We start from the raw sequence: 11877 nt of genomic DNA, 5'->3' as shown, positions 1-11877 counted from the left end.
CAATAAAAAGTCGTTTTCAGGGGCGCCTGGGTGGCTCAGTGCGTTAAGCCTCTGCCTTCGGCTCAGGTCATGATCTCAGGGTCCTGGGATCGAGCCCCGCATCGGGATCTCTGCTCAGCATTGAGCCTGCTTCCCCCTCTCTCTGCCTGCCTCTCTGTCTACTTATGATCTCTCTCTCTGTCAAATAAATAAAAATCTTAAAAAAAAAAAAAAAAAAAGTCGTTTTCAGGGGCTCCTGGATGCCTGGGTGGCTCAGTTCCTTGGGCGCCTGCCTTCCCTGGGGCATGATCTGGGCTCCTGGCTCAGCGGGGAGCGGGCCTATTTCTTTCTTTCTTTCTTTTTTTTTTTTTCCTTTTTCTCTGTCTCTCCCTCTCCCTGTCAAAAAATAAAAGTTTTTTAAAAACCTGTTTTCATGGTCAGAGACTTGGCAGTGTGTTTCAAGTGCAAACTTATGAGGGGAAAACCAGGCACGTTCTCCAGACAAAAACGCATTTCTGCCTGCCTCTTAATGCTCCCATTAGGCCCAGCCTTACACTTACATTTTCTTTACTTTTATTTTTTGCTGTTATTTCCCAATTAAATCTTTAAGCTTTATTTTGGAGCATGGTGCAACATTTAAGGTTTCTTTTGTTTTGTTTTTTAGAGAGAGAGTGGGTGGGGGAGATAATGGGGAGAAGGGACAATGGGAGAGAGAGGGAGAGAGGACTCTTACACAGGCTCTACCCCAAGCGCAGAGGGGCGGGTATGATTTCAGGACCCTGACTTCATAACCTGAGCTGAAATGAAGAATCAAAGTTTAACACACTGAGTCACACAGGTGCCCCAACATTTAAGAACAAAGGGGGGGAAAAAAAGGTTATTTGCTTTTCCTAACTAATCCATCTTTTCTCACCTAGTTTAAAATACCATTTCATCGTTAATTAAATTCTCAGGTATTTTTTTTCCCTGTTTTTGGGTTTTACATTCTGTTCAATTGACTAGTACTCTTCATGTATCCGTACTGTACTATTTTTAACCTCTTTATAAAATATGTTTTAATATCCATTACAGGTACATCCCAGGGTCCTGGGATTGAGCCCCACATCAGGTGCTCTGCTTAGCAGGGAGCCTGCTTCCCCCCACCCCCACCTCCTGTCTGCCTGTCTACTTGTGATCTCTGTCAAATAAATAATAAATCTTTTTAAAAAAAATCCATTACAGGTCCATAGTCCCCTTTCTTAATCTCCTTTTTCAGTATTGTCTTGGCAATATTTACCTCTACATTATTTGAGATGAATTTTTCATCACTATACCAAATTAAAAACAATTCACAGTGAGACTCTGTCTGCAATTTGGTTAAGAGAATTAACCTTAACAGAATCAATCTTCAGTGTATCTAGAAACATGTTATGTCTCTCAATTTTTTAAGTCTTATGTCTTTCCATTTCAATGTATCTAGATACATGTTATGTCTTTCAATTTAAGTCTTACGAACTTCTGGGTAGTCTTTTTCCTTATATAAATCGTGCATATGTTTTTGCATACTTCTTGATATATTTATATCGGGGCTCTTTCATTTTTCTAATGTGATAGTATATTTTTCCATTATAATTTGTAAATGGTTATTGTTTTGATATCTGTGTATTTATTTGGCAAGAGAGTAAAGAACTTTTTAAGCTACACTTTTGTTAACAGAAGCTGGCAGTTTCTGGCAGCTCCTTAGGGAAGGCACAAATTGGACAGTAAAGATTTCACCACGAAGATCAATATTAAAGAATGGTATGATGAAGGTGAAAAAAAAAAATCATGTAAAATGCAAACAAGATGGACTGTGTGGCTCATATATACATATGGGCTATATATTGAGAGTCTACAGAAAATCCTTTTAATGTGGTGCTTGACCCAGTAATTACAACTGGACTATACCTGATATTGTGGGTGAAGCAGACAGACAGGAATAGGAACAGACCCATAACAGCTAATAAAAAACCAGCTACCCCCAAACTTGCCAGATTCCTATTACATTTGCTATTCCTATTACATTCCTATTATACTGGCTAATGATTTTAAGAATTAACCAAAGTAGGGGCACCTGGGTGGCTCAGTGGGTTAAAGCCTCTGCCTTCGGTTCAGGTCATGATCCCAGGGTCCTGGGATCGAGCCCCATATCAGGCTCCCTGCTCAGCAGGGACCCTGCTTCCTCCTCTCTCTCTCTGCCTGTCTCTCTGCCTACTTGTGATCTCTATCTGATAAATAAATAAAATTTTTAAAAAAAGGACTTGTGTTCAGAATATATGATATCTTACACCACATTTAATAAGAACCCGAAAGTGACGGTGAGGGTGCTCTGAATGGACGTTTCTCTAAAGAAAATATACACATGGCCAATAAAACCAGAGAGGATATCACTAGTGTAGATAAATGTATGTAAATCCATGAGATATTGTTTCATTCACACCAGAATGACTTTATCAAAAGGACTCTAAGAATATACTGTAGAAGATACAGAGAATGATGCATTTCATCAGGTCCATAAAAAGGTAAACAGAAACTTTCTACATGACCCAGCAATTTCTACCCCAGAAGTCTATCTAGGAAAAATAAAAACATGCATCCAAACAAAGACCTGTATATACACAGGGAGAAGGAAGGAGGGAGAGAGGGACAGGGAAGGATGAAAGAGAAGAGAAAAGGAAAAGGGAAGTGGGCAATTAAAAAAATGGGACAATGAATCTGGATCAAGGGTACACGGGGATTCCTTATATTATTCAAGTAACATTTCTGTAAGTTTGAAATTAGAACAAAATTGAAAATTACAAAAAAAAAAAAAGAGGCAAGATACTGTATAGCAAACTCCTTCTATCAACTTCTTCAATGAAGACCATATACAGCTTAAAAGTTATTAGAAAACTGTAGGTAATTTTAATAAAATCACTTCAAGAATATAATCTGGTTGGAAAGCCAATACAATGAGCTCTAAAATAATTCTCTATTCAGTTAAATAAAGTCATCTGTAAATCCTGTAACAACATGTTCCTGTTCACAAAATCTGAATGAAAGCAAACATGACTTTGCATAACCAGGAGGGTAATTCAAAGTTCACTTTGAAAGGACTGAGATTTGGGGTTAATCTTTCTTTTAATACCAAGCATAATTATATAGTTATTCAGATTTTGAAGTGACTCACTTTTTATTTAACAAAATATTTGCTGCTCTGAAATAAATTTCATTAGTAAGAATGATGATGTTTAAAAAAAAAAAAGATTATGAAAATGCAAGCTGCATTTCTAAGAGGTTGTAATCATTTAAATTCTGATTAAATCTGTGCATTTACAATTCTCTCTTAGACGGACAAACACAGAACTATGTTATATATGGACAATTGGGAGCACAATAATTAAGTGCATCTTAATGAAGTTTCCACTGACCTATATAGAAATATGCTTCACTTGAGCCAAACGGCAGCATTTCTTCATCAACGATAAATGGTACTATCGAAAAACAAAGATAATCCTTTGATAATTTTACGTTGCCAAGTAAAAGTACTTCCCAAGAGCTAAAGGCACAATTTTTATTCACATCTAGTAGAGGAACCAACCATAAAATCATTACTTATTTTCAACTGAATAACTGATTAACATTTCTGAAACAAGCTGTTTCCAGTCCTAATAGTTCTTTATTTTCTTTAACATATTTGCTATGGGTTGATAATTTGCCATAGGTGTCATCATGAGAATAACCAGAATTAGATTAAATGTGACAAAAGAGAGACAAAGTGTTTCACACTCTTGAGTGATACCAAGGCAAGAATGGGAGAAAAGCATCGCAAAAGGAGACTACCGAAATGCTACTTATATATTCCTGCAGCGAAACCAGCAATGCATCCATTTTAAGAGTTATCATCTCACTTCCAATTTCTTTCCCTCAAGAACAATTTGAATCTCTTTGGCATCCAAAGTCTCATAGGTTAGTAAAGCTTCTGCTAGATTCTTATGCTCTTTTGCATGAGTCTTCAAGATATGTTTCGCTCGTTCATATGAGTCCTGAAATGAAAAAAAGGAGGTATCTAAGAGGCAGAAAACGTAGTAGAAGCAAAAACCATAAATAAGGAAAAAAAAAGTATATGCCTTAAAAAATGTGAACTATATTCATTTCTATTTATAAAAGATAAAAAAGCGTGAAGCTTTTTAAAAAAAAAATTACATAGAATGTTTTATTTGTCCCAGTGGTACAGGTCTGTGAATCATCCGGCTTACACATTTCACAGCACTCACCATAGCACCTACCCTCCCCAATATCCTAACACAGCCACCCTCTCCCCTCCTCCCTGCAGCAACCCTCAGTTTGTTTTGTGAGATTAAGAGTCTCTTAAGGCATGGAGCTTTTAAACACCCAGCATGGAGCCTACTTGATTGATTGATTGATAGATAAGGCAAGCCTGGTTCTCAAAGATTAGTTTCATACTTGCAAACGTTCTATTTTTAACCCAAAATCTATCACATGGATAAGTGAGGACTACTTGGGCAGCTATACTTAAAGATATGTAAGTATATATTATACTTACCTGCTTTTTAAATAAGGTCCGAGAACAAAGAATCTATTTCTCTATTCAATATACATGTTAAAAAGGAAAGGCAGGTTTGCTCCTTTTGCTTTGTGAGATTTCACCAATTTATTCACTGTAAATGGCCAGAAAAGATCTACTTTTCTATTCTCTTATTTGGTAACAACTTATCTGTCAGTCAGTGACAACTATACTCCTGTAAAATGAGTTTACCAACACCAAGAAGCATAGGTCATATAAAAATAACACAACTATTAAAAATAAACATCGTTAGACATTCTGAACAAAACTGTTCTGGTCAAGTGAAATATCAAATTAAAGAGAACATATAAAGTCTTATAAATATGTCATGGAATATTGAAACTAATAACCTAGGATGAATTAGTATTAATTTTAAAAATTCCATTGGAATGAAACCCTTACACTGTAACAAGTAAGACTATGATAAGGTTTTTATATCTTTAAGCTTCATATGGATTTGAACCTAAAATGTATACTAGAGAAGCATCATTTTCCTTAATAATAATGTAAGTGCGCCATCTAGTGGAAAGAGTACCTACCGCCCTCGCAAGCTTAACATTTCAGAAAAGTATTAAGAGCAAAGAAAGAGTATTTCCAATGCTCTAATACCAGAAGAGATAATTTACTCAAAATAACATAAATAGTAAAAAAAAAAAGAATGAAGATTCAGGGAAGGGAGAGAGAATTCCTCTTCTGAAACACCTTCTAAACCTTTCCATCACATAAACTTTTCATAAACTTAATGACTTTAAAGCTTTTACCTCCTTGAGTTAATCAGAACCTGGCCCTCCAGGGGACACTCCGAATACCTCACTTGACAGCTACTGATTCACTCCTATCCCAGATATTTCAGAGTAAGGAGGTGAGACCTTTGCTCCCCTCACCGCTGACAGACTATTACTTTACAACCCTTTTCTATAAACCATGATTCCTTTGAAGTTCACACCATCTGACTTCAACATGCTTCATTCTGCCATCTACAACCCTAATTCCAGTTCTCGCTCACTAGACTTTCTGCCATTTAGCTCAGTCTTTTCCATTCCAAGACCTGCCTTCATGTACAACCAACTGGAATGCACATATCCAACCTCTGCACTAAGCACCAGACCCACGTATCCCTCCCCACGTGAAGTCTTCACTAAACACCTCAAATTCAGGGGCGCCTGGGCAGCTCAGTTGGTTAAGTGTCTGCCTTCAGCTCAGGTCATGATCCCAGAGCCCAGGGATCGAGCCCCACATTAGGCTCCCTGCTCAACAGGGATATCTGCTTCTCCCTCTGCCCCTCACCCACCCCACTTTATGCTCACGCTCTCTTGCTCTCTCTCAAATAAACAAGTAAAACCTTAAAAAAAGAAAACAAATTCAATATGTATAAAACTCAGCTTACAATCTACACACTTCCCCCCCTTAGGCCATCATCAGTGTTTTCTCAGTCAACGGCACACACAACTAGATGGCTGCACCAGGCAGAAATGGAGGACACAGCTTTGTTACTTCATTTAGCTGCTCTCTCACCCAAATATCAGAAAGGCATTCGATTCCGCTAGATCAGCATCTCTTGAATGCATTCATTTTTCTCAATTTCCCCTCTCACTACCCTAATCCAAGCATCTGCTCTGCCTTAAGGAGATTCCACAGAACCTACTCACTCATCTCACTGAATCGACGCTCACGTACTCTGTACTGGACCCTGCAATCAAAAAGACTTTCGTTTTCATATGTTTATAAAAAATAAAATTAAAAAAAAAAAAAGACTTTTGTTTTCAAGGACCTTTATGCTTCATTCTCAGCATATATACACAGCGAGGCACAAAACAACTGGTATTTGCGGAATAAAATGTATGTCAGAGTGAAAAATAATAAAGATTCAAATAATCAAATATAAAAACACTATGGTTTTACAGATGAAGTAGAATATTTGTAATTACTGATATTAACTGTTCCTAGCCTATGGCCAAAATAAAATAAAGTTTCAGACTATGACCAGAGGCTCCCAACTATATACTGGAATTATGGCTTCAATGGTGCACTCATTCTCTTGATTATAAATAGCAACAGTTTTAAACAGGGGATAACCATTATCTTCTGGTAGCGCCTAACTATTTAGGCACATTAATGACTAGACAGATGAATAAGCACAGAAAAACAGAATTATTACCCTTAGAAGGATTCTAATTTCTTGTTCAATAGCAGATTGAGTTTCTGGACTCAGTTTCCCAGTATCACTGTAGGTCATAACTCCAAGCTAAAACAAATGAAAAGAAAGAAATTGAACAGAAACACCCCAAATCACTAATAAATGTAAAAAGAGTAAGTACTATCCCATACTTAAGGAAACCTCATCAAGGGCAAGGAAGAAATTCAGGATAGAAATTTCATCATTCTTCTGAAAGTGTAAGACTAAAAAGTATGAACAAGAGAGAAACTTTAAAATCCCAACTATGGTTCTGAGTACGTTCTTAGAAAACCTTTGTCACTATTCCAAATCCAGAAATCCACAATGTAGTGTATTGGAAGTGCCGTGTGAAGCCACAGTGATAACGTAGGAGAGTGAAATGCGTGGGAAGAGCAAAGCAAGCAAGCTCGGCAAACAGAAGTTTTAGGTCATATGAACAGAAACAGAATATCTTATCATTTGCTTAACTCATGACATACTATTATTGTTCAAGCAGCCAGAATGGAAAGTGAATACTATACTTTAGCACTCAAAAAAAAAAAAAAAAAAAAAAAATTTAGTTTAGAATGAGCTGTGACAAATCTACTCGGAATGAGACAGGGGGAAGGTAAATGTTACCAATTTATAACGAGAACCCTCTCTCCTACAGTGCCTGGGGTAGCTCAGTGGGTTAAGAGACTCACTTCAGCTCCGGTCACGGTCCCGGAGTCCTAGGATCAAGTCCTGCACTGGGCTCCCTGCTCAGCTGGGAGTCTGCTTCTCCCTCTGACCATCTCCCCTCTCATGCTCGCTCTCTCCAATAAAAAAATAAAGTCTTAAGAATAAAAAAAGAACCCTGTCTCATAAGGAGGCACTTGGCAAATCATCACTTGATTCATGAGCGAGGGGTAAATTAGCTATTACCTTTTCGCTCATTCCAAATTTGGTAACCATCCGCTTTGCAATTTTAGTTGCATTATCAAAATCACTGGAAGCACCTAAAAGTTAAAAATATAGACTCAGTATTTAAAAATATTTTTATATCAGCAAGCACAATCTGAACTAAAGCCATTCTTTACAGCCAACCTGTTGTGATATGGTCAGTTCCAAATATAAGCTCCTCAGCCACTCTTCCTCCCATGCTAACATCCATCTGCGCAAGCAGCTGAGCTCTAGTTTCGTTCCATCTGTCATTTTCAGGCAAGAGGGACACCTAGAAATTGGAAACAAAGAAAAACTCCAGACACAGTTGGAAATGCTTCTATTAATGATCAGAATTATCATCTGGCTCTTGCTATAGCACTTCATGTCATGATGCTGACAGCTCAAAGACATTTAGTAGAGATGGTCTCAGGTGACTAACGATAAAACTGGCATTATGAAAAGGAAGAAAAATTCTTTATAAAGCAAAAGTTCATTTTATGTGTCATAGCTATATAACCCTGCAATAGGATAATGCTGCAATAGGATGGACTTGTACCCAGGTGCCGAAAAAGAAAGGCTTAAAATGTCTATTGTTAGAAAGATAAGAAGGGGCACCTGGGTGGCTCAGCGGGTTAAAGCCTCTGCCTTCGGCTCACGTCATGATCCCAGGGTCCTGGGATCAAACCCCGCATCACATTGGGCTCTCCGCTCAGCAGGGAGCCTGCTTCCTCCTCTCTCTCTGCCTGCCTCTCTGCCTACTTGTGATCTCTGTCTGTCAAATAAATAAATAAAATCTTAAAATAAAAAAGGAAAATAAGAAAATGAAACTTGTACTCAGCGAGAAAAATCTTAGAAAGACTATTGAACCACTAACCTAGTTTCTTTGCAGAGGGAAAAAAGCAATGACATATTTAAGAATGATACTTTGTTGTCATTCCAGACTTAAATTTCATCATGTAAATATATAATATTTGAACTATTAGTATTTATTAGCAGGTAAGTTTCACGAGTATCTCATCTCACAATGGTTCAGAAACTTATAAAGAAGAAAGTTATCAGCAATCTTAGAACTTAGTTGAATTTTCTTTTTAATTATTTTCCTCAACAGTTTCCTACATAAGCTTTTAGAGAGTGTTATTTGAAAGAAAAGAAAAAAAACAAGATACTTACATGTCCAAGTGTTGGCCCTCTTGGCATGATTGTAGCTTTGTTGATAGGCATTGCGTCCTTAGTGTAATATGCAATAATAGCATGACCGGATTCATGATATGCTGTGATGGTTTTGTTTTTATTGTCAATTTCCACACTTCTACGTTCAGGCCCTAAGGATAAAAATTTATTGAATAAAATTATTCCATTAGGAAGGCATATTTAGATGAATGAAACCCACTTGCCTTTAAGTAATTCTTAGAGTGATATGACTTAATATCGTTTAAGTTATCTTAAACCAAAATAACTTGCCAACTGACAACAAAATTGTAAGAGCTGTCCTCTTACTCCTTACTATCAACCAGGAAAATTTAGTTCTATTTCCAGAAAATAAATTGAAACAAGAAGTCTCACAGCTAAACTCTTCTGAAGCCAATTCAAGATTTAAAATCAAATGCTGAAAATTGGCAAAATTTTTCTTTTATCTGTACAATTATTCTTTTATCAGCAATACCAAATTAAGAATAAACACAGGGTACCCCCTGCCCCCAAAGAGTATAATCATATAAACTGTATTTGTTCTGTAAGATGCCGAAATGTGTGGCTACTTTTGAGTAAATATATTCTTGCTCCTGTACCTTTCTTTCTTGTAACATTTTTCTCAAAAAGAATTTATTCTCTAACATAATGAACAGTGTAAGACAGGGAAAAGAAAAGAGAGAAAACCTACCCATTAGAATTTTATCTTTGGAAAACTCTAGTTCCTTCATGGTAACCATTTCTTTTCCATCAACAGCTGCCTTTAATGCAGCCTGATTCACAAGATTCTCCAACTCTGCTCCAGAAAAGCCAACAGTACCTCGAGCTATAATTTCTGGATCCACAGCTACGTAGATAAACACAATATTAAAATTCCAAAACGACTCTTCACAAATGACTGATATTCCGAAAGAAAACAGAAAACAGCTATCCTGAACTAGAACTTAAAATATTTATATCACCGATAAAAAAAAATAATAATAAAATACTTATATCACTGGAACTACAAAATAAACTTACTTTTTCTAAAGGAAAACCAAAACTGCCATTAAAGAGATCATTAAAATCCCACTGGGACACATCACAAAAGTTCTTAAATTTAAATAACTTTGTTAAAAATTTAAAAATGCAGGGCGCCTGGGTGGCTCAGTGGGTTAAGCCGCTGCCTTCGGCTCAGGTCATTATCTCGGGGTTCTGGGATCGAGTCCCGCATCGGGCTCTCTGCTCAGCAGGGAGCCTGCTTCCCTTCCTCTCTCTCTGCCTGCCTCTCTACCTACTTGTGATCTCTGTCAAATAAATAAATAAAATCTTTAAAAAAAAAAAAATTTAAAAATGCAGAGTTGCCAGACATGATTTATAAACCTTCAAATTATGACCTAAACGTTACTAGCCTAAGCACAACTGAGAATGTATACTCATAGACAACATTTTGTTTTCTGAATTTCATCTTGAAATACTTTATACATAAGTATTTAGTATTATATGTACATTAATAAAAACTCCCATTATAAGAGGAAGTATCAGGGTTTTTTTTTTTTTAAATCTTTTTTTTTTTTTTTTTTTAAGATTTTATTTATTTATTTGTTAGAGAGAGAGAGGGAGCGAGCATGAGCACAGGCAGACAGAGTGGCAGGCAGAGGCAGAGGGAGAAGCAGGCTCCCCGCCAAGCAAGGAGCCCGATGTGGGACTCGATCCCAGGACGCTGGGATCATGACCTGAGCCGAAGGCAGCTGCTTAACCAACTGAGCCACCCAGGCGTCCCCAGGGTTTTTTTTATTTTAAAATTTTATTTATTTTTATTTGAGAGACAGAGTAAGAGAAAGCATGAGAGGGAAGAAGGTCAGAGGGAGAAGACGACTCCCCATGGAGAGGGGAGCCCCATTTGAGACTCAATCCTGGGACTCCAGGATCGTGATGGGAGCTGAAGACAGTCACTTAACCAACTGAGCCACCCAGGCGCCCCAACATATCATGTTTTATAAATTGATTCACCTATTCTTGAAAATACTACAGCTTAATTTAATAGCTGCATTTATTACTCAAATGGGTCCATAAGATTTTCGTATGTTTGTTTTACAGTTTGCCTCTTTTGGGCCCAAAGTGATGATATTTTATGTGCTTTTTCTACTATTTCATACTTTACATTCATCTAAAAACGCTTATATTGATCTGCAAGTATTATCTGAAAATTCTCAAGAAAACATTTTTCTTTTAAAGGAATTTTTTTATATTTTAAAATTTTAAATTAATTAAATTCACTAAATTTATTATTTTAATTGTTTAATTTATTTAATACCTAATTATTCATTTATAATAATTTTATTTATAATTTATTTATATCTAATCATTTAAAATTATTATTTATTTAATATTAATTAGATTTATTTTTAAATTTTTATATTTTTAAATTTTTTTGAGAGAGTGAGCAAGAAAGAGCGCAGGAGCAGAGGGACAGGGACAAAAAGACTCCCTTGCTGAGCAGAAAGCCTGACGGCAGGGCTTGATCCCAGGACCCTCACAACCTGAACCAAAGGCAACTACTTAACCAACTAGGCCACCCAGGAGCCCCACAAAAACATCCTTTAGCATTGGGATTCAAACGACAGAATGTCCTACATATATAATTATCAAGAAATAAACTTTTTTAAAAGGAAATACAAATGGAGAGAAAAGAGGACATAGAAAAAACTGGTCTTCTGAGACATTTATCAAGTAAGGACCACAAACAGGGCGGAATGAAATATTACCATTACATAGAGAAAATAATAAAGTTTGTTAATAGAATTAGACTTACACTGATCAAACTTTATTTTATTGAGATACCATTTCAAAATTTCTGTTCGACCTTTTACATCTGGTCTTGGAACTGTAACTTGCATGTCAAAACGACCAGGACGTATTAAGGCACTAAAGGGAGAAAACGGGAAGAAAATATAAATTAATAATCTGAGTACTGAAGGTCAAGTTAAATAGGACTGACACTATGAAGAAAAGATGGAAAAATAATGGCAACCAGAAGTTGGATGGAGTTTTGTTTCTTATTTTA

General features: G+C 36.5%; 1 protein-coding gene across 1 annotated transcript in view; it reads right to left on the bottom strand.

Moving 5' to 3' along the window:
- Positions 1 to 2878: 2878 nt before the first annotated feature.
- Positions 2879 to 11877, bottom strand: part of LOC125107847 (ATP-dependent zinc metalloprotease YME1L1) — a 45093-nt gene continuing 36094 nt past the window's right edge. Inside the window, exons 13-19 of the mRNA XM_047743315.1 lie at positions 11626 to 11738; positions 9523 to 9678; positions 8814 to 8965; positions 7806 to 7932; positions 7644 to 7717; positions 6723 to 6809; positions 2879 to 4022 (exon numbers count right to left, since the gene is read on the bottom strand). Of these exons, the coding sequence (XP_047599271.1) occupies positions 3879 to 4022; positions 6723 to 6809; positions 7644 to 7717; positions 7806 to 7932; positions 8814 to 8965; positions 9523 to 9678; positions 11626 to 11738 (853 nt within the window). The 3' untranslated portion in view covers positions 2879 to 3878. The remainder of the gene's footprint in view (positions 4023 to 6722; positions 6810 to 7643; positions 7718 to 7805; positions 7933 to 8813; positions 8966 to 9522; positions 9679 to 11625; positions 11739 to 11877) is intronic.

This window comes from Lutra lutra, chromosome 8 (genome assembly GCF_902655055.1).
Source record: "Lutra lutra chromosome 8, mLutLut1.2, whole genome shotgun sequence".
In the NCBI taxonomy this organism is placed as follows: domain Eukaryota; kingdom Metazoa; phylum Chordata; class Mammalia; order Carnivora; family Mustelidae; genus Lutra; species Lutra lutra.
The sequence above is the reverse complement of the archived record's forward strand: the minus strand, read 5'-3'. Positions and strand labels throughout refer to the sequence as shown.